Genomic DNA, 23317 nt, shown 5'->3' with positions numbered 1-23317 from the left:
TTGTACACAGTATTCAAGATGTGGGCATAGTATGGATTTCTGTAGTGGTATTTTGATATTTATTGCCTTATTATCTATACCTTTTCTAATGGTGTGTTAGCTTTTTTTGTCTGCTGCTGCATATTGAGGGATGTTTTCAGAGAACTATCTACAATGACTCCAAGTTCTCTTTCTTGAGTGGTAACAGCTAATTTACACCACATCATTTTATATGTATAGTTGGGATTATGCTTTCCAATGTGCATTACTTCACTTTTTTCAACATTGAATTTCATCTGCCATTTTGTTGCCCATTCACCCAGTTTTGTGACATCCCATTGTAATTCTTTGCAGTCTGCTTTGGATTTAACTATCTTGAATAGTTTTGTATCATCTGCAGATTTTGCCACCTCATTGTTTCCTCCTTTTTCCAGATAATTTATAGATACATTGAACAGCACTGGTCCCAGTACAAATCCCTAGGGGACACCTCTCTCCATTCTGAAAACTGACCATTTATTCCTATACTTTGTTTTCTATCTTTTAACCAGTTACTGATCCACGAGAGAAGCTTCCCTCTCATCTCATGACTGCTTACTTTGATAAAGAGCCTTTGGCGAGGGACCTTGTACACTGTATCCACTGGATCCCCCTGTCCACATGCTTGCTGACCCCCTCAAAGAATTCTAATAGATTGGTGAGGCATGATTTCCCTTTACAAAAGCCGTGTTGACTCTTCCTCATCATATTGTGTTCATCTATCTGTCTGATAATTCTGTTTTTTACTAAAACAACGAGTCCAGTGGAATTTTAAAGACTAACAGATTTATTTGGGCATACGTTTTTGTGGGTAAAAATCCCACTTCTTCAGATGCATGGAGTGAAAATTACAGCTGCAGGCATTATTATACTGACACACAAAGAGAAGGGAGTTACGTCACAAGTGGAGAACCAGCATTGACAGGGCCAATTCAGTCAGCGTGGATGTGGTCCACCCCCAAATAATTGATAAGGAGGTGTCAATTCCAGGAGAAGGAAAGTTTCTTTTGTAGTGAGCCAGCCACTCCCAATCCCTATTCAAGCCCAAATTAATGGTGTTAAATTGGCAAATGAATTTTAGTTCTGCAGTTTCTCTTTGAAGTCTGTTTCTGAAGTTTTTTGTTGAAGGATGGCTACTTTTAAATCTGTTACAGAATGTCCAGGGAGATTGAAGTGTTCTCCTACTGGCTTTTGTATGTTACCATTCCTGATGTCTGATTTGTGTCCATTTACTCTTTTACGTAGGGACTGTCCGGTTTGGCCAATGTACATGGCAGAAGGGCATTGCTGGCACATGATGGCATATATCGCATTAGTAGATGTGCAGGTGAATGAGTCCCTGATGGTGTGGCTCATGTGGTTGGGTCCTCTGATGGTGTCGCTAGAGTAGATATGGGGACAGAGTAGGCAATGAGGTTTGTTACAGGGATTGGTTCCTGGGTTAGTGTTTCTGTGGTGTGGTATATAGTAGCTGGTGTAGGTTGTAGGTGTAAGGATGGAATGGCTGGGCAGCAGTTCTGCAGAAAAGGACCTAGGGGTTACAGTGGACAAGAAGCTGGATATGAGTTGACAGTGTGCCCTTGTTGCCAAGAAGGCCAACAGCATTTTGGGCTGTATAAGTAGGGGCATTGCCAGCAGATCATTCCCCCTCTATTTGACATTGGTGAGGCCTCATCTGGAGTACTGTGTCCAGTTTTGGGCCCCACACTACAAGAAGGATGTGAAAAAATTGGAAAGAGTCCAGCGAAGGGCAACAAAAATGATTAGGGGGCTGGAGCAGATGACTTATGAGAAGAGGCTGAAGGAACTGGGATTGTTTAGTCTGCAGAAGAGAAGAATGAGGGGGGATTTGATAGCTGCTTTCAACTACCTGAAAGGGGGTTCCAAAGAGGATGGATCTAGACTGTTCTCAGTGGTAGCAGATGACAGAACAAGGAGTAATGGTCTCAAGTTGCAATGGGGAAGGTTTGTTTAGGTTGGATATTAGGAAAAGCTTTTTCACTAAGAGGGTGGTGAATCACTGGAATGGGTTACCTAGGGGGGTGGTAGAATCTCCTTCCTTAGAGGTTTTTAAGGTCAGGCTTGACAAAGTACTGGCTGGGATGATTTAGTTGGGGATTGGTCCTGCTTTGAGCAGGGGGTTGGACTAGATGACCTCCTGAGGTCCCTTCCAACCCTAATAGTCTATGATTCTATGTAGGTTGTAGATGGTTGATGATGTGCTGGAGAGGTTTTAGCTGGGGCACTGACAATCTCTGCCTGACAGCATGGATCCTGAGCTGCTGACCAGTCTGGTGATGTGATGACCAGTGGTGTTCTGTTATTTTCCTTGTTGGGCCTGTGCTGTAGCAGGTGACTTCTGTTTTTTACTGTAGCTTCAACCAATTTGCCTGGTACTGAAGTCAGGCTTACCAGCCTGTAACTGCCAGGATCACTCCTGGAGCCTTTTTTAAAAATTAGTGTCACATTAGCTATCCTACAGTCAACTGGTTCCGCTGATTTAAGCGATAGGTTATATACCCCAATTAGTAGTTCTGCAATTTCATATTTGAGTTCTTTCAGAACTCTTGGGTGAATACCAGCTGGTCCTGGTGTTTTACTACTGTACTTTACAAAATTTTTGCTGTTAGTCTTTTGCTAGATGCTCTTCAAATTCTTTTTTAGCCTGCCTAATTATACTTGACTCAGTAGGATTTGACTTCCAATTTTTAAAGGACGCCTTTTTGCCTCTAAGCAATTTTTTTTCTTTTTTTTTTCTTTTTTTTTTTTTTGCTTTGTTTAGCCTCGGTGGCATTTTTTTGGTCCTCTTACTGCCATTTTTTTATTTGGGGTATACATTTAATTTGAGCCTCTATTATGGTGTTTTTAAAAAGTTCTCATGTAGCTTGCAGGCATTTCACTTTTGTGACTATTCCTTTTAGTTTCCATTTAACTAACTTCCTCATTTTTGTGCAGTTCCCCTTTTTGAAGTTAAATGCTACTGTGGTGGGCTTGTTTGGTATTCCCACTCCCACCACAAGGATGTTAAATTTAATTATATTATGGCCACTGTTACTGAGCAATTCAGGTGTATTCACCTCTTGGACCAGATACTGTGCTTCACTTAGGACTAAGGCTATGTCTACACTACAGAGTTAAGTCAACTTAAATTATGTCAGTGATCACATCCACACAATGCTTCTTGTGTCAGCTGAGCGCATCCACAGTCATTGCTCTTGCATTAACAGGGAGAGCTTTGCATTGTAGGTAGCTATCCCACTGTGCAACTCTGCACCCTTTGTCACCCTCTACTGCTGGGAGCTCTGGGAACAGATCACGGTGCATCATGAGGATGTGCTCGCTATCCCATAATGCAGTTCTTTCCATCCCATCATTCCGTGGGCTTCCTACTTTGTTTCGTGCCGTTTTTCAGCAGCCTTTGTAAACTGTGCACCGACAATCTCTGCCTGACAGCATGGATCCTGAGCTGCTGACCAGTCTGGTGATGAGTGTTATGAACACAACGCGGCTGGTCCTGCAGTACTTCATGAGCTGCGAAACAGAGAGTGAACTGGTAATGCCTGCCCTGCTGTCTGCCATGGAAACAAATAATTCAAGAGTGCTGCTTGCATTCACGGAACAGCTTGCCACGGTGGACCCTTGGTATTGGGCTCAGGAACCAATCACTGAGTGGTGGGATTGCATCATGATGCACGTATGAGATGACGAGCTGCAGAACTTTCAGTTGTGCAAAGCCACCTTCCCAGAACTGTGTGCAGAGCTTGCCCCAGCACTGCAGCGCAAGGACACCAGAATGAGAGCTGCCTTCGCTGTGGAAAAGCAAGTGGCGATTGCTGTGTGGAAGCTGTGTGGTCAGTTGTGAATCAGTTTGGAGTTGGAAAGACCACCGTGGGGGTTGCGGTGATGCAAGTGTGCAGGGCTATTAATCGCCTCCTGCTAAGAAGGACTGTGACTTTGGGTAATGTGCGGGAAATAATTGACAGTTTCGAGGCAATGGGATTTCCTGACTGCGGCGGGGCGCAATTTTGGCCCCCGGCCATCTTGTGATGGAGTACATCAACCAAAAGGGCTACTTCTCCAGGGTCTTTCAGGTGCTGGTGGAATACTGGAGTTGTTTCACTGACATCAGTGCAGGGTGGTCCATGATGGTGCATGATGCCCCCATGCATCTTTTGGAACACTGGACTGTATAGAAAGCTGCATGTTGGGATTTTCTTTCCAGACCAGAAGATTCCAATGAGGGATGTGGAAATGCCCATAGTGATCCTTGGAAACCCCACCTACCCCTTGCTCCCGTGGCTCATGAAGCCTTACACCGGGAACCTAGACACCAGCCAAGAGCGCTTCAACAACGGGCGCAGCAGATGCCGAATGACTGTTGAATGGGCCTTGGGCCAATTAAATGGTCGCTGGTACTGTCTTTTTTGCCAGTTAGACCTCAGTGAGGAAAATATTCTGATGGTCATTGTGGCCTGCTACAATACAGCCCCCAGCTAAAACCTCTCCAGCACACCACATAATATTTGTGAATCGAAGAGGGAAAATTTTCCCCAGGGGTGGGCTGCTGAGGCTGATAGGCTAGCTGCTGATTTTGAGCAGTCAGATACAAGGGCAGCAGCGGGAGACTATTTGAATCAGGGAGGCTTTGAAGGAGCATTTTGACAATGATTCCCAATAATGTGTCTATATGTGATGCATTTGGCCAGGCATTGTTTACCTGCTGCCATGAATTACCCCTGTAGAGTTTGCTTCTTGAGTGTTAATTGCAAGGAGCAAATATTCCTACTGATAGCCTCTGTGTTTCAATGTTAGCACCCAGTGATGTACGTATGTCACAAATAACGACTCATTTTATTTCAAAGACTTAAGTTTAATAACCAGATAAAACTCAAAATTTTAGTCAAACAGGATATGACAATGAGGAGCAGTCTCGTGGTTAGGGCTCTTCTAACTCCATCTTTCGTTGGGAAACCAGTCCCTAGGCGTGGAGTGCATGGGGTACTGTGAGGGACCGGGAACACACAAAGAATGTGGTGGGGGAGTTTGGCGAAGGCATGGACCGGAGTTCTGTAGTGACTGGAAGGGGAGTTGGGCACGAGCTCAGATTGCAGGGTAATAGGGACTTCCATCATCTCTTTCATAGAATCATAGAATATCAGGGTTGGAAGGGACCTCAGGAGGTCATCTAGTCCAACCCCCTGCTCAAAGCAGGATCAATCCCCAACTAAATCATTCCAGCCAGGGCTTTGTCAAGCTGGGCCTTAAAAACCTCTAAGGATGGAGATTCCACCACCTCCCTAGGGAACCCATTCCAGTGCTTCACCACCCTCCTAGTGAAAAAGTTTTTCCTAATATCCAACCTAAACCTCCCCCAAAACTTGAGACCATTACTCCTTGTTCTGTCATCTGCTACCACTGAGAACAGTCTAGAACCATCCTCTTTGGAACCCCATTTCAGGTAGTTGAAAGCAGCTATCAAATCGCCCCTCATCCGTCTCTGCTGCAGACTAAACAATCCCAGTTCCTTCAGCCTCTCCTCATAAGTCATATGTTCCAGCCCCCTAATCATGTTTGTTGCCCTCCTCTGGACTCTTTCCAATTTTTCCACATCCTTGTAGTGTGGGGCCCAAAACTGGACACAGTACTCCAGATGAGGCCTCACCAATGCCAAATAGAGGGGAATGATCACATCCCTTGATCTGCTGGCAATGCCTCTATTTATACAGCCCAAAATGCCGTTAGCCTTCTTGGCAACAAGGGCACACTGTTGACTCATATCCAGCTTCTCGTCCACCATAACCCCTGGGTCCTTTTCTGCAGAACTGCTGCCTAGCCACTCGGACTCTGCACTGGTCCTTGTTGAACCTCATCCGATTTCTTTTGGCCCAATCCTCTAATTTGTCTAGGTCCGTCTGTATCCTATCCCTACCCTCCAGCGTATCTACCACTCCTCCCAGTTTAGTGTCATCTGCAAACTTGCTGAGGGTGCAGTCCACGCCATCTTCCAGATCATTAATGAAGATATTGAACAAAACCGGACCTTCAGGAGCTTTATCTGGATCTCCAGGAGCTTTATCATCTGCTCTTGACCCTGTGTCCTTCCCTGGCCATCCAGCCTCAGTCTTTCATTGATTGTCTCCCACCACGCTCTTGAAGTGCTGTATTACTTATCTGACGGAGGCCCTCCACCAGTATGGAGGAGTGGGTCTTCAAGGGCATATCGCAAAAGGCAAAGAAACAATGAACAGAGACTGTATTGTGAGTGCACTCGCAGCTTGAATCACAGAAGTTACACACACCTCTTTCTCAGCGTCCCTTGGCTAGGGAGTCCCAATTATGGTGAATTCACAGGGCGGGAGGGAAAGGGCAGGAAGGGACAAAGGGTGATTTGTGAAGAGGGTTACTGTGAGCGGCTAGAGAGCCTTGAATATTGGCACCCTTTTCCACAGGCTGGGGTAATCAAACCCGATCTCTCACTCCTCAGGGTAACCTAGGATGCAAGGGAGCATCTCCTGCATGTGTGCGGCTTCAGAGCGGCTCTGTAGACTGCTTGCCTGTGTGCCGCTCTGGCCCCTGCAGAAATATTGCCAGGTGGTGTTGCAAACTTTCCTACAGTGGGGGGAGAAACAAGGCAGCTCTCCCAAGGAACCTTCAGCAGAGGATTGCAGACTACCTACAGGAAAGTCCCCTGTACATTAACAAACATTTCCATTGTGGCCCCACTGCGCAGATGGACAGGCTCTGTTAATTTCTGTCCCTTATCCCTCCTCTACCATCTAACAAAGTACATCAGAGCCAACTCTCCTCTCACCGTGCACTTACCGGAGCTCCCCTTTCCTGCATGCTGAGCGCCTCTGCCAGAGTGCTGGGACTGGCTAGACCCTTCCAGAGTAGAAAAGAGGTCCTGACTCAACTCGCCACTCCACCGGACAACCCTGCCTTGGGCTCCACATCATCCTCCAGCTCCACCTTCTCGTCCACCACTTCCTCATCAGGGATGAGTCCGCTGGCGGCTTCCTCCATCCCCCCCCTAGTGTCCCCATGGGGCTCTTGGCGGTGGGTCACCGCTGAGGATGGCATGCAGCTCCTTGTAGAAGCGGCAGATCTTTGGCACTGCACCAGAGCAACGGTTGGCCTCCCTTGCCTTCTGGTACGCCTGCCTCAGCTCCTTGATTTTAGCACAAGAACGGTGCGTGTTCCATTCGTGCCCCTTCTCCTGCATGCCACTAGCAATCAATCCTCTCCTCCCAAGCTTAGCAGATCCAACAGAGGAGAGCATCTGCTGCAGAAAGCCAGTGTGGTCAGCTGGGAAGATCCTGTGTGAACTGTACATGCCTGAGCAAACAGGAAGAGGAATTTCAAACATTCCTGGGCCTTTAAACGGGGGAGGGGTGCATATCTCTGTACCTTCAGGGCAGCGGAGTTCAAACTGCTGACCAGAGTGGTCATGATGGGCATTGTGGGACACCTTCTGGAGACCAATTAGGGTGACAAAACCAAGCGCAGTGTCTGTACTGACGCTGCGTCACTCTAACTACGTTGCAAAAAGCTCTCTGCCGCTCGTCGAGGTGGTTTGATGATGTCGGCCTAGCAGAGGTGTTACGTTGGAAGGAGCAGCATTGCAGTGTGTACAGTGATGAGCTCCTAAAATCCTAAGAACCGGTTCCCTACCAGGTCCTTGGCGGCACTTCAGCAGAGGCGGCGACAGGGTCTTCACTCGCTCTGGGTTTTCGGCGGCATTTCGGCGGCGGGTCCTTCACCCAGAGTGAGTGAAGGACCCACCGCCGAAGTGCCGCCAAAGACCTGGTACAAGCCCCACGTGCCTGTCTCCCGCCCCATCCGACCCCAACCCACGTCCTGCCGCCTGCCCCCTCACAACCTGCAACCCATAAACACCCCCCCACTCCTTGTCCCCTGACCACCCCCACCCGAGACCCCCCACCCTAACTTCCCCCCAGGACCCCACTCCCTACCCAACTCACCCTGCTCCCTGTCCCCTGACTGCCCCGACCCCATCCACCACCACCCCGACAGACCTCCAGAACTCGCACGCCTACCCAACCTCCCTGTCCCCTGACCGCCCCCCCCAACCTCTGCCCCATCCCCACACACACCCCATTCCCTGCCCCTGGGACTCCCTGCCCCTTATCCAACCACCCCGGCCGCTTACCCCTGCTTCCCCTCTCTCCGAGAGCCTCAGCGCGCCGCGTCCAGGAGTGGCCCTGGACAGCGCTGCAGCGGCATGACCTCCAGCGGGAGGAGCTCAGGCCCCACTGGAGCCACGCCACTGCAGCACTGTCCAGGGCCGCTCCTGGACACGGTGCACTGAGGCTCCGGGAGAGGGGGGAAGCGAGGGTAAGCAGCATGGTAAGGGGCCGGGGCCAGGGGGGTTGGATAAGGGGCAGAGGTTCTGGGGACAGGGAGTAGGGCGGGGGTTGGATGAGGCAGAGGTTCTGGGGGGGCGGTCAGGGACAGGGAATGGGGGAGTTGGGTGGGGGGGAAGGTGGAGGCAGAGCCTCAGAGATTCTCATGGGGGCCCCTGCGGGGCAAGGGGCAAATTGCCCCACCTGCCCCACCTCTGGGCAGCCCGGCCCACCCCTCCTCCCAGCCTCGGCCCGGCCCGCCCCCCCCCCGACCCCGGCCCGGCCCCCTTACCATGCCGCTCAAAGTGGCAGGAGCTGCAGAGCTGCGCTGGTGCCGGCGGCTCAGCATGCTGTGGCTCTGCGAGGGGGAGGGGCGAGGGAAGCCTCCCCATTTGGATGTGGTCCATGGGCTGGAGTTCGTCCGTCCACCTGCCCACCCCTTTAGCAACTGGTTCTACAGCAGTTTCTAAATTTAACAACCGGTTCTTTTGAACCGGTGCAAACCGGCTCCAGCTCAACATTGAGTGTGTACACGTCCACTGTTTTGTCGACAAAACTGTGTAGTGCAGCCAAGGCCTAATCAAGAAGTGCCTCTCCCTTTGTGGGTTCCAGAACTCTCCAAGAATCAGTCATTTATCGTGTCTAGAAACTTTATCTCTGCATCCCATCCTGAGGTAACATGTACCCAGGCAATATGGGGATAGTTGAAATTCCCATTATTATTGAGTTGTTGTTTTTTATAGCCTCTCTAATCTCCCTGAGCATTTCACAGTCACCATCACCATCCTGGTCAGGTGGTCAGTAGTACTGTATATTCCTATACTTTTATTGATCAAGCATGACATTTCTATCCAGAGATCCTATGGCACAGATTGGTTCATTTCAGATTTTTATTCTATTGGACTCTCTGTTTTCCCATACGGTGCCACTCTGCCACCAACACGGCCTGCTCGGTCAGTCCTGGATATTTTGTACCCTGGTATTACTGTGTCCCATTGATTATCATTGTTCCACCAAGTTTCTGGGATGCCTGTTACATCAGTCTCCTCATTTAATACCAGACTCGTGTTCACCCATCTTAGTATTCAGACTTCTAGCATTTGTATACAAGCACTTATAAAATGTCATTGTTTAGCTGTCTGCCCCCATGTGATGTAACTGAATGGGACTCTTTTGCATTTGACTTTCCCTTGGGTTCCTACTTGTACTTTTATCAACTCCTATCATCTCCTCTTTACTAGGATATTGAGAATCCTTGTTAATAGATCCAGTGACAGCCCCACAGCCCTCTTTTGGTATGAATTGAAGGATCCCAAAGCACTTTGAAAAATACAGACATTTTGCACCACTGAGATGCAGCCACCTCTGGTGTGTAGGGGTAATAAGCAGTATACAGAAACACAGGGTGATTGAAAATGAAGCAGATATTTATTTTGTCTCCTGATGGCCAAAATCTTGTAGCTCTGTAATGAGTTGTTTGGAGATGTAAATGACTTGGGGTGAAATTCAGCCCGTACAAAGTGAGGCACCATGCTAGGCACCTGGAGACAGGACGGGTGGGCTCTCTCCCAGGGGGCGCTAGGTGGCGCCATGGACACATACATCTTTCATTTAGAATTGGGTCAGTTCAGTGCAGCTGAGCACACAAGGGGGATGAGGCTGGGTAGGGTGACCAGACAGCAAATGTGAAAAATCGGGACTGGGGGTGGGGATGACTGAAATGTACCGTGTGCTCTGTTTGTTTGGGGGACCTTGTGCTGACTGTGTGTGTGCTGAGCCTAGGCAAGGCTGAGAGCTTCTTAACAGGCTGTGATCCCTAAGCCTTTTAGCACTTTGACCAGGGGGCGGGGCTACTCAGGGAGACCAGGGCTTTAAAAAGCCCTCGCCTAAGAGACCAGAGGAGCTAGTGACCAGGAGCGGCCAACAGGGGAGTTCTCCAGGGGGGAGTGTGAGCAGGAGCTAGAACTCAACATTCTTTAAACTTAAAAGCCAAAAACACCCTTTCCCGCCCCCTCCATATAAACAAAACAACAACAAAGGACCCAGCTGCAAGAGTGAGAAGACAATGCAGGCAGAAGTCCAGCAACAGAGTGGGGGCTACCCAGTTTATTGCACCCAATGCAGCATGTCTGATTACTTGTCCTATGGGCAGGTGGCGTATGTGCGCGTTCGGTGCAAGGAGCTCCTGGCCCTCAGAGACTGTGTACGGGCTTTGGAGACCAGAGTGGCTGAACTGGAGGAGCTGAGGGAGACAGAGGTACATAGTTGAGACTTTCTGGGACACTGTAGAACAGTCTGACAGCCTCTGTGCTGTTGAGGAGGATGAAGGTCTCAGGAAAGGAGAACATCCAACTGGAGCAGAGGGAAACGATCCCATAAGTGGGACCCTCCTTCCAGATGATTTTGGGGTATCCTGTCACACTGAGGATACTCCTCCGGGGGAGGGAGCTCCAGCTATTAAAAAGAGACAGGTATTAGTAATGGGCAATTCAGTCATTAGAAACATAGATAGCTGGGTTTGCGATGACCAGGAGAACCGCATGGTGACTTGCCTGCCTGGTGCGAAGGTTGTGGATCTCTCGAGAAATCTAAATAGACTTATATGTAGTGCTGGGGAGCAGCCGGTGGTCATGGTACATGTAGGCAGTGATGAGCTGCCAAAATCTTAACAACCGGTTCCCTATAAAAAGTTCTGATTTAAGGAGGGGGGTGAACTGGGGAGGGGCCGGGGGAGACATCCTCGTGGGGCCGGGGGGCCCTGCAGGGCCTGGGCCAATTGCCCCACTTGCCCCTTCCCCTCCCCTCTGGCCAGCCCTGGAGCTTGCAGCAGCCCCACCCTTGACCTTGCTGGGCCATTCAAAAAGTGGCAGCAGGACGACTCCAGAGCTCAGCTGAGCTGCCCAGCTGATGCCGGCGGCTGGCCACGCTGCAGCTGGGGGGAAGTGGGGGAAGGGCCGGGGGAGCCTCAGCCTCCCCAGCTGGGAATCCTGGGAGCAACAGGATGGTCCAGCCTGCGGACTGGAGTTCTTTGCCCACCCCCTGGCTCTTTAACAACCGGTTCTCCACAGAGGTCTAATTTTAGCAACCGGTTCTTGAGAACCTGTGGGAACCGGCTCCAGCTCACCACTCCATGTAGGTACCAATGACATAGGGAAGGGTAGGAGAGAGGTCCTGGAGGCCAAATTTAGGCTGCTAGGTAAGAGATTGAAGTCCAGGACCTCCATGGTAGCATTCTCTGAGATGCTCCCAGTTCCACGCGCAGGGCCAGGTAGACAGGCAGAACTGCAGGATCTCAATGCATGGATGAAACAATGGTTTAGGAAGGAGTGGGTTAGATTTATTAAGAACTGGGGAAACTTTTGGGAAAGGGAGAGCCTATACAGGAAGGATGGGCTCCACCTAAACCAAAATGGAACCAGATTGCTGGCACTTAATATTAAAAAGGTCATAGAGCAGTTTTTAAACTAAGGGCTGGGGGAAAGTCGACAGGTGTGGAGGAGCACATGGTTCGGACATCCCTTAGGGGAGGATCTATTAATAGAGAATCTCTATGTCCTAGTGAGGACAAGAGGATGGAAAATGATAAAATACAGGCGGGGTCTGATCAGAAACAGTCAAATAAAGAAGAGTCCCATTCAATTGCATCGTGAAATGGCAGACAGCTAAAAGGAGACAAGTATTTAAAGTGCCAATGCTAGACATCTAAATAATAAAATGGGTGAACTCGAGTGCCTCATATTAAATGAGGATATTGATATAATAGGCATCACAGAAACTTGATGGAATGAGGATAATCAATAGGACACAGTAATACCAGGGTACAAAATATATCGGAAGGACAGGACAGGTCGTGCTGGTGAAGGAGTGGCACTATATGTGAAAGAAAGCATAGAATCAAATGAAGCAAAAATCTTAAATGAATCAAACTGTACCATAGAATTTCTATGAATAGTAATTCCATGCTCGAATAATAAGAATATAGCAGTAGGGATATACTACTGATCGCCTGACCAGGATGGTAATAGTGACTGTGAAATGTTCAGGGAGATTAAAATAATAAATAAAAATTAAAATAAAAAACTTGATAATAATGGGGGTTTCAATTATCCCCATATTGACTGGGTACATATCACCTCAGGATGGGATGTAGAGATAAAGTTTCTTGACACCTTAAATGACTGCTCCTTGGAGCAGCTGGTCCTGGAACGCACCAGAGGAGAGGTAATTCTTGATTTAGTCCTAAGTGAAGCACAGGATCTGGTCCAAGAGGTGAATATAGCTGGACCACTTGGTAATAGTGACTATAATATAATTAAATTTAATATCCATTTTGGCAGGAAAAACACCACAGTGGCCCAACTCTGTAGCATTTAATTTCAGAAAGGGGGACTACACAAAAACGAGGAAGTTAGTTAAACAGAAATTAAAAGGTATAGTTGCAAAAGTGAAATCCCTGCAAACTGCGTGGAAACTTTTTACAGACACCATAATAGAGGCTCAATTTAAATGTATACCCCAAATTAAAAAACATAGTAAGAGAACCATAAAAGAGCCACTCTGGAGACACAACAAAGTAAAAGAAGCAGTGAGATGCAAAAAGCATCCTTTAAAACGTGGAAATTAATCCTAGTGAGGAGAATAGAAAGGAGCATAAACACTGGCAAATGAAGTGTAAAAATACAATTAAGAAGGCCAAAAAAGAATTTGAGGAACAGTTAGCCAAAGACTCAAAAAAAAAATTTTTTTTTAAGTACATCAGAAGCAGGAAGCCTGCTAAACAATCAGTGTGGCCACTGGACAATCGAGGTGCTAAAAGAGCTCTCATTCATTTATGGTGGTTTAGCAAGCTTCCTGCTTCTGATATACTTTAAAAAAAAAAAAAGTACAATAAGGCCATTGTGAAGAAACAAAATGAATTCTTTGCATCAGTCTTCATGGCTGAGGATATGAGGGTGATTCCCAAAGCTGAGCCATTCTTTTTGGTGACAGATCTGAGGAACTGTCCCAGACTGAGGTATCATTAGAGGAGGTTTTGGAACAAATTGATAAATTAAACAGCAATAAATTACCAGGATCAGATGGTATTCACCCAAGAGTTCTGAAGGAACTCAAATGTGAAATTGCAGACTAACTGTGGTTTGTAACCTATCATTTAAATCAGCTTCTATACCAGATGACTGGAGGATAGCTAATGTGACGCCAGTTTTTAAAAAAGGCTCCAGAGATGATCCTGGGAATTATAGGCTGGTAAACCTGACTTCAGTACCAGGAAAACTGGTTGAAACTATAATAAAGAACAATATTATCAGACACATAGATGCACATAATTTGTTGAGGAAGAGTCAACATGGTTCTTGTAAAGGGAAATCATACCTCACCAATCTACTAGAATTCTTTGAGGGGGTTAACAAGCATGTGGACCAAGGGGAAACAGTGGATATAGTGTACTTAGATTTTCAGAAAGCCTTTGACAAGGTCCCTCACCAAAGGCTCTTACACAAAGTAAGATGCCATGGGATTAGAGGGATGGTCCTATCATGGATTGGTAACTGGTTAAAGATAGGAAACAAAGGGTAGGAATAAATGGTCAGTTTTCAGAATGGAGAGGTAAATAGTGGTGTCCCCCAGGGGTCTGTTCTGGGCCCAGTCCTATTCAACATATTCATAAATGATCTGGAAAAAGGGGTAAACAGTGAGGTGGCAAAATTTTCAGATGATACAAAATTACTAGTGGATGTGTTATTCCTTGACTTTAGCAAAGCTTTTGATACGGTCTCCCACAGTATTCTTGCCGGCAAGTTAAAGAAGTATGGACTGGAAGAATGGACTATAAGGTGGATAGAAAGCTGGCTAAATCATCGGGCTCAACAGGTAGTGATCAATGGCTCCATGTCTAGTTGGCAGCCGGTATCAAGCGGAGTGCCCCAAGGGTCGGTCCTGGGGCCGGTTTTGTTCAATATCTTCATTAATGATCTGGAGGATGGCGTGGAATACACCCTCAGCAAGTTTGCAGATGACACTAAACTGGGAGGAGTGGTAGATATGCTGGAGGGTAGGGATAGGATACAGACGGACCTAGACAAATTAGAGGATTGGGCCAAAAGAAATCGGATGAGGTTCAACAAGGAGCAGTGCAGAGTTTTGCACTTAGGTAGGAAGAATCCCTTGCACTGCTACAGACTAGGGACTGAATGGCTAGGCAGCAGTTCTGCAGAAAAGGACCTAGGGGTTACAGTGGACGAGAAGCTGGATATGAGTCAACAGTGTGCCCTTGTTGCCAACAAGGCTAACAGCATTTTGGGCTGTATAAGTAGGGACATTGCCAATAGATCAAGGGACGTGATCATTCCCCTCTATTCGGCATTGGTGAGGCCTCATCTGGAGTACTGCATCCAGTTTTGGGCCCCACATTACAAGAAGGATGTGGAAAAATTGGAGAGAGTCCAGAGGAGGGCAACAAAAATTATTAGGGATCTGGAGCACATGATTTATGAGGAGAGGCTGAAGGAACTGGGATTGTTTAGTCTGCAGAAGAAAAGAATGGGGAGGGGAGGGGATTTGATAGCTACTTTCAACTACCTGAAGGGGGGGTTCCAAAGAGGATGGATCCAGACTGTTCTTAGTGGTAGCAGATGACTGAACAAGGAGTAATGGTCTCAAGTTGCAGTGGGGGAGGTTTAGGTTGGTTATTAGGAAAAACTTTTTCACTAGGAGGGTGGTGAAGCACTGGAATGGGTTACCTAGGAAGGTGGTGGAATCTCCTTCCTTAGAGGTTTTTAAGGTCAGGCTTGACAAAGCCCTGGCTGGGATGATTTAGTTGGGGATTGGTCCTGCTTTGAACAGGGGGTTGGATTTCGTGACCTCCTGAGGTCCCTTCCAGCCCTGATATTCTATGATTCTACTAAAGATAGTTAAGAGCCAGGCAGACTGCTAAGACCTACAAAAGGATCTCTCAAAACTGGGTGACTGGGCAACAAAATGGCAGATGAAATTTATTGTTGATAAATGCAAAGTAATGTACATTGGAAAGCATAATCCCAACTATACATATTGTGATAGACCCAGGCCAGTTGGGTATAGCAGAAGGCAGATATACTGGCCACTGGATTAACAGTTTTCTGTTCCCTGACTGACCAGAGCAGGGGCTGCTCCAGGCTAATGAGAACACCTGACTCTAATTAGCCTGTAAAGAGTCAGGTGAGGCCATTCAGTTAATGTGACCACCTGACTCTAATTAAGGCCCTGCTGTTACTATAAAAAGGGCTCACTCCAGTCAGGCAGGGGAGCCAGAGGAGAGGAAGTGTGGCTGAAGGGCTGGTTACTGAAGACACCCTAAAACATCGTTAAAGGAGCTCTAAGGTAAGGGTGAAGAAGGAAGAAGCAGGAGAGCTGTGGGGAAGTGGCCCAGGGAAATGTAGCAACTCTGGCAGTGAAAGGTTGGCTGCCAACAACTGCTACCATTAGGGTCCCTGGGCTGGAACCCGGAGTAGAGGGCGGGCCCGGGTTCCCCCCAACCCACCACTACAGGAACAGCTCCTGGAAGGGGAAGTCAGGTCCCTGTCAGGACAGGAGGCTGAACAGAGACTGTGGGAGTTCTCTCACCAACCTCCTTGCAGCCTATGATGAAAAGGGCTCAGTAGACTGTAATCCTGGCCCTAGAGAGAGAAGGGCTACGTGGAGGGTCACAGTGAGCCACTGAGGCTAAACATAAACTGCCTAGAAGCGCAGGACCCACAGGAGCAAGGTCAGAGCTCTGCCACAATATGTAACCCTTCTGCCAGGCCGAATTGATAGCAGCAAGGGCTGGGTTCAATACATAGGGGTCCCTTCCCTACAACGTAATGCAAAACCAGCTCGAGCCCCCACCCAGGGACCTGGGAAAATCTTACACACACCCCTGGGTGCCTCGAAGAGGCAATACTTCCCCTCTTGCAAGCACAGAGTCTCTGTATAGCAGAAAATGTTGAATAACATGAGATAAACAACATAGCATTAAATTGGGAAAACTCCTCAACTAGAGTTCATAGACCAAACCATGAGCAAAGACCCACCCCAGGAAATTGGCCCATGTCCTTTTCCCTGGGCTCTTGAGTCCAGCAACCCAAAAATCACCCACAGTCCCAAAAGTCCCACAACCCAGAAGTCTCTGTCCCAGGTCAGTGCAGCCCCAGAGTTCAAGAGTCTATCTGCAGGGTTTCCCCCACCCCCCCAGCCTGGGTAGAAAGGGGCACCTTACGTGGTCCGGGGCCAACTGCCCTGCCTCTCCGTGGGGTTATGCTTCCGCCTTCACCACGAACTGCTCTGCTCTACCAGCCACTCCACTTTGCTCCTCCAGCCGTCCCCACGAACTGCTCAGCTCTGCTCCGCTTTGCCAGCTGCTCTGCTCCACCAGCTGTCCCGTGATCCGCTCCAGCCGTCCCCGCAAACTGCTTGGCTCTGCTCGCTCCGTGGGCCGCTCCAACCGTCCCACAAACTGCTCTGTTCTGCCAGCTGTCCTGTGATCCCCTCTGGCCATCCCCGCAAACTGCTCGGCTCCGCTCGCTCCGTGGGCACTCCAACTGTCCCCACAAACTGCTCCGCTCCGCCAGCTGCTCTGCTCAGTAATATAGCTTCAGGCTCCCCCACTAGTTAACAAGCACTCAGTGATCTCAGCTCAGTAATTTTACCTTTTTAGTGATTTCAGCTCATAATAGGGGAGTCCCAGTGCTGGTGCACCATTAGCCCAAAGTGAGTTAAACTCAGTAATCTGTAACTAGATTCTTAAGGGAATCAAAAATCAGTGGAGAGAGGAGGCGGTGCAATTGGTGCTTCTAGCTCACACAAGGGGCCTACACCACCAGGTACAGATACCTGTCCCTACCCTCTCTCAATTCACTAGGTTTTGGAACCCATGTCCCTTGTCTAGCGAGGGCTACTTAGCTGATGGTGAGACCCTCTGTCATAAAACAGTTTAATAGTTCCTCATTCACATAATCAGGGTAACAACACTTTATTCCTCCTGCCCCAATAAAAAAGAAATTGGGGATCCCACAGCTGTCAAAGTAACCATTTTAGGCTGCCATGGGCTATGCTAGGCGGGGTGCGTGTGCCTATGCAAACACAATCAGCCCCTACAATTCTTTTCCACACTTGCCATAATTCACCACCAGATGTCAGGGTAGAGCTCATCCTGACTCTGCTTACACATATAAAATGATGGGGTCTAAATTAGCTGTTATCACTCAAGAGAGAGATCTTGGAGTCATTGTGGATAGTTCTCTGCAAACATCCACTCAGTGTGCAGCAGCAGTCAAATAAGCAAACAGAATGCTGGGAATAATTAAGAAAGGGGTAGATAATAGGACAGAAAATATCATATTGCCTCTATATAAATCTATGGTACACCCACATCTTGAATACTGTGTGCAGATGTGGTCACCCCATCTCAAAAAAGATATATTGGAGTTGGAAAAGGTTCAGAAAAGGGCAACAAAAATTATTAGGAGTATGGAACAGCTTCTGTATGAGGAGAGATTAATAAGACTGGGACTTTTCAGCTTGGATAAGAGACGACTAAGGAGGGATATGGTAGAGGTCTATAAAATCATGACTGGTGTGAAGAAAGTAAATGAGGAAGTGTTATTTACTCCTCCTCGTAACACAAGAACTAGGGATCAGCAAATGAAATTAATAGGCAGCAGGTTTAAAACAAACAAAAGGAAGTATTTCTTCACACAACTCAGTCAGCATGTGGAACTCCTTGCCAGAGGATGTTGTGAAGGCCAAGACTTTAACAAGGTTCAAAAAAGAACTAGATAAGTTCATGAAGGATAGGTCCATGAATGGCTATTAGCCAGGATGGGAAAGGATGGTGTCCCTAGCCTATGTTTGCCATAAGCTGGGAATGGGTGACGGGGGATGGATCACTGGATGATTACCTGTTCTGTTCATTCCCTCTGGGGCACCTGGCACTGGCCACTGAGGGTAGACAGGATACTGGGCTAGATGGACCTTTGAGCTGACCCTGTAGGGCCATTCTTATGTTCTTATGAGTTTGCTGGTCAGGCAGTGCCTTAGCAGGTGGATTTTACCTAGAAATCTCCATAGACCCAAGTGCCAACACAGGCTGTTGCAGCTGTGGAGAGGCCCAGTAACGGGGTCTCACAGGTCTGGGCCGAGAAGTGTTGTCAGAGCCATATGGAAACATTCACCTCAAATTCCCATACCACGCATGGTTCAGCCCCCTCCCCGAGAAAGCAGAGTGCTGGCGCCGGACAGGGGCTGACTGCTTTGCTCCTTAACCCTAGGGAAGGAAGATGGCCACCTGTATGGACAATGTCACTGACATGCGGGTCCCTGACGGGGAGGCAGAGTTCTCGAAATCGGTCACCTCCTACGTCTGCCAGTCCATCATCGTCCCCTCTGATGTGATGGGCTACAAAACCATAGTGTCCTCCCAGCCCGTGAGCCTGGCTGACCGCGTCATAGGTAGGTGCTGCTTCCCCTGGTCCAGGGATGGGGACTGGCCTTCCAGGGCCTGATCCAGCCCTGTCCCACACCGGAGCGCTCCTGGGCACAGTGGGGTGACCTGCACCTGCTGCCATGGGTGGAGAACTGAGGCTGGGCAGCAGTTTGCACTGGGGTCAGTGACTCCACTCAGGGCAGGGCAGGGAGAATTGGGCCTGCAGCCCCTGTGCTAGGCCCAGAGCCTAGAAACTGGACTCCTGCCCTGCTCCACTGAGAGGCACCTTCTCGGTGTAAGGCCAAGGACAGGCTGCTGCTGCTTCAAGTAGTGTCCCGTGGGTGCCCCCCTCTAGGTTCGTTTAACTCTAGGTGCCTTTGCGCCCCACGCGCCTTGGATCAGAGATTTTAGGCAGCAGTGTCCATTCGGCCTGAGCATCGCCCTCCCTGCCTCGCACCCCGCACCAGGACTAGCGCTGTGTGGGCAAACCACCTCAGTTCCCTCTCAGCCGCATCTGAGCTAAGATTACCATAACTGTATTTCTTTCTCTTGCTCATGGTAGCTGGTGTTAGTTCCTTGAGTTTCCCTTAGTTAGTGGCAGTAATATCCCTTTCCTCTCTTTCTTTGGTTAACCCCCCAAAAAAAAAATCTTACTGGGATAGTGGCTGTTGCCCATCCATCTATTTTTTTTCCTTACTTTTTCCCCTCAGGGGAAGTGAAACCCGGGAAGGGTATGCCCAGTTCCCCCAGGTTTAAACATAGCCTCCCTGCCTGAAAGGCAATCTCGGCCAGTCACAGACATTCCCGCTGCATATGCTGTCTTGGAGAGTCACGTGTTCCTCAGAAGTGTAATTTCTGCCTCAAGTTAAAGTTGAGGGCCAGAAAGAACCAAGAACTAAAACTGTGTCTCCTTACGATGGAGCGTTTGCTCCAACCAGCCTCTGTCCCCGGCCCAGGGACTCCCCTTGTACAACAGTCCTCTACCAGGCCAACCACGTCAACTTCCTTGGGAAAACACACCCCAAGAGCTTCGAAGAGGAAATAGTTGAAATCCTCTCAAAAAATCTCTAGGAAGCAGTTTCAAGTCCCCATGGTAGATAATTTGCTGCAAAGAGATGGTCGCTGGCCAGGTTGACCACCTTGGCACTCACGGGTCTGTGACTCAGTACCCATGAGGTTGCAGGCTCCTCAAGTACTGTCACAGCCAGCAAGCCTAAGGATTTTAAGAGCTCCGGCTCTGGAAGATTGGTACTGTCAGGTGAACGGAGCGGTACAGAGAAAACCAGCTCTTCTGCACCAGTACTGACAGAGTCCCCTAGGGCCTCGGTACCTAGTACTTCGGCTCCATAAAAGACCAGACCTACACCTACTGTCCATTCATCAAAGCACATGAGACTTCTGGTACCATCAGCACCTTGCGGCACAGCCGCCACTGCAATCTCATTTCATCAGCAGTGCCCATCCTGGTACCGCAGGAGTTTCCTTTTCCTAGGGACTTGGTGGTTTCAGAAACGCCTGAATCTCCCCTGCTTGGCCCAAACACGTTCCTGGTACTGATCACTTCCCATTCCTTGGAGATGCACACGAAACCGACAGAGTCTCCCTTTACTTCCAGGACTGGTCCACCTCTGCCCAGCGATGAAGAGGAAGATGATGATGGGGATATTTCATCAGTCCAAGGCTCTCCTTTGGGCTACCAATGAGCCCACCTTCCTGAGATCTCTACAGACCCCGCTTACCCTCATGAGAGACAAGCCCCACCCAGATGGTATGAACATGCCTTTTGCACCACCTCAGTGGCCCTACTTGAACCCTTGGGCAGCTTATTGTCAGCAGTTTTTGAGGGCTCCTAATGCTTCTCGCCAGGAGAAGAGAAGAGACTCCCCACCAGCGTCTCTCTAGGGCTCCTGATCCATAGGACGAGACCTTTGAGGACCAGGAAGCGAGAGTGGACGAAGAGATTACTCCTCACGACCAACATTTCTCCATCTTCCCCTATCAAACCACCACCACATCCTGGGCTGCTGATTTTAACCCATTTCAGGACCTTATTAAAAGGGTGGCGGATGCCTGCTTAAGGAGTCTCAGCATAAACTACTTGACAGCCTGCACACCACCTCCCCTGGCCGTGTCGCATTACCCATCCACAAGGCCGTGATGGACCCAGCAGAAATAACATGGCCTGGCCTGGCCACCATAAGAGAGCGGACACAAAACACAATGTTCCCTCCAAGGACTCAGACTTCTTATTTTCACATCCCCCGCAAACTTCCGTGAGCTCGATGCTGTGAACAAACATGGCAGCCAGCACCACCACCCCAAGTCCACGCCACACGGCAAAGATTTTAAGCATCTTGATTTATCTGGCTGTAAGTCGTGCTCCATGTAGGATTGCCAATTACCAAGCCCTCATGGCAAAGTATAGCCACACTAATATGCCTTTACTGAGCATCTTCTAATGGATGAGAGGGAGCAGTTTCAGGCAATCATTGCTACGGGCCAGCTGCTTGCAAAGATGTCCTTATAGGCTTCTTTGGATGCCACTGACACAGCTGCTTGTTCCATCTCCATGGCAGTGGTCATGAGGAGGGCTTCCTGGCTTCAACTGTCGGGTTTTCTGAGGGAAGTCCAAACTACATTTGAGGGCCTTCCATTCCAGGGATCAAACCAAGTTTGCCAAGAAAACTGAGAAATTCCTCCACACCTTAAGAGACTCTAGAGCAGGGGTCAGCAACCTTTCAAAGAAGTGCCATTTTTTTGTTTTTGTCTGTAACCAAAATATTCCGAGAGCCGCATCACATGCAAAATGTTGGGATGTAGGGGGGGGCTCTAGGAGGAAGTTTGGTGTAGGAGCGGGCTCTGTGCTGGGGCAGGTGATTGGGGTGCAGGGTCTGGGAGGGAGTTTGGGTGCAGGAGGCAGTTCTGAACTGGAGCAGAGGGGTGCGGTGCAGGCTCTGACCAGGAGGTGCTCACTACAGGTGGCTCCCAGTTGGCGGCGCAGCAGGGCTCAGGCAAGCTGCCTGCATGCCATGGCCCCATGCTGCTCCCGGAAGCGGCTGGCTGCTGGCATGTCTCTGCACACCCCATGGGGGGAGAGGGGCAGTGGAGTCCTCCTTGCTGTGCCTGGGCACTCAGCCCCCACCACCAGCACCAGACTGTGCGCAGGGCTCAGCAGGGCAGGCTCCTGCACAGTCGGCAGCAAGTGGTGGCTGCTGCTGCCTCCCCCGCTGCTGTGACCACGCTGCAGCCCAATGGGCATCACTGCGGTTTTACTGAGCGTCATCTGCAGATTGTCTGTTCCTGATGCTCACATGCCGGCCATAAGGAGCCCGATGTGGCTCGCTGATCTACGGTGAGTGCGCAGGGGACCAGCCTGCTGTGCATGTCTCTCGGCACTTGCTGGGAGCCCACCCTGCTTCCCAGTGGCCCAAGGCGAGCGCTGGGAGCAGAGCCGCTCTATGCTAGGATCCTCATCAGCTTGGGTGTCATTTCAGGGGTGACGACAGAAACAACCCTGGACAACATCACCTCCCTGCCTGAGCACTTCACCCCTGAGAACGTGGGGCTGACCGACGTGATCTTCTTCTACAGGTAAGGGGGGCCTCAAGTTCAGGGGGGCGGGCGCCTGGGTCCCTGCTCGCCATCACCGCCTGCGTAGCTCAGCATTGCCGAGCACCACTCCTAGCTGCAGAGAGCTGCGGCCAGCTCCACACGAAGCCTTTGCCAGGCCCTTAGAGAGTAGTCCAGGACCTCCCTTCCCCATCCCAGGGAGCAAGGAACCACAGTCATATCCACTGTCCCCTTGGGCTGGGGGAGAGGGCACAAGGATCTTCTCCCCACCCCCACTGTGTGACCTGCCTTGTGAAGTGCTGGGCCGTGCTGAGCATTCACACTAGACCAGAGGCCTTGCTAAATGCGGTGCCTTTGCCTAACCTGCAGGTCCAATGACGTGACGCAGACCTGCAGCTCTGGGCGGGCCACAGCCATCCGCCTGCGATGTGACCCCCTGAAGACAGGCTCCGGAGCCCTGTCTGTGCCAAGGTAAGCACCAGGGCTGCCGTGCACTGTGGGCCCCCGCCGCTTTCTGGGCAGGCTCCTGGCTCAGTACAAGGCAGAACAGGCTGCCAGGCCCTGGGCTGTTTGTATCACAGGGTGTTGATCTGTTTGGTGTCCATAGTTTACCCAGCGACAGGTTGCAGTGGCAGCTTGCCAGCTGGTGGAGAGCTGTGTCCATTAGGCACGCCGTGGAGCCAGCTGCCCTCAGTCTTCTGAAAGCCCCCAGCAGCACTGCTCCCAGTCGTGCAGCCCCACATGTGGCAGCAACAGCAGGAGCCCTAGTGTAGACAAGGTGCTACTGCGGCATACAGACCCACTGTGAGCCACCTGAGCGGGCCCTTGGAGCCCTCCCTGCACTAACGCTGCCCCCAGAGGGGAGGGACCTGTCTTGGTAGTGGTGCAAAATGTCTGAGAAAACCAGCTGGCCCAGCCACATGGC

General features: G+C 49.7%; 1 protein-coding gene across 1 annotated transcript in view; it reads left to right on the top strand.

Moving 5' to 3' along the window:
* ELAPOR1 (endosome-lysosome associated apoptosis and autophagy regulator 1) overlaps positions 1-23317 on the top strand; it is a 93627-nt gene that overhangs the window by 62093 nt on the left and 8217 nt on the right. Inside the window, exons 16-18 of the mRNA XM_045016835.1 lie at positions 18668-18848; positions 22317-22413; positions 22762-22863. Coding sequence (XP_044872770.1) covers positions 18668-18848; positions 22317-22413; positions 22762-22863 — 380 coding nt within the window. The remainder of the gene's footprint in view (positions 1-18667; positions 18849-22316; positions 22414-22761; positions 22864-23317) is intronic.

This window comes from Mauremys mutica, chromosome 4 (assembly GCF_020497125.1).
Source record: "Mauremys mutica isolate MM-2020 ecotype Southern chromosome 4, ASM2049712v1, whole genome shotgun sequence".
Taxonomy (NCBI): domain Eukaryota; kingdom Metazoa; phylum Chordata; order Testudines; family Geoemydidae; genus Mauremys; species Mauremys mutica.
The sequence above is the reverse complement of the archived record's forward strand: the minus strand, read 5'-3'. Positions and strand labels throughout refer to the sequence as shown.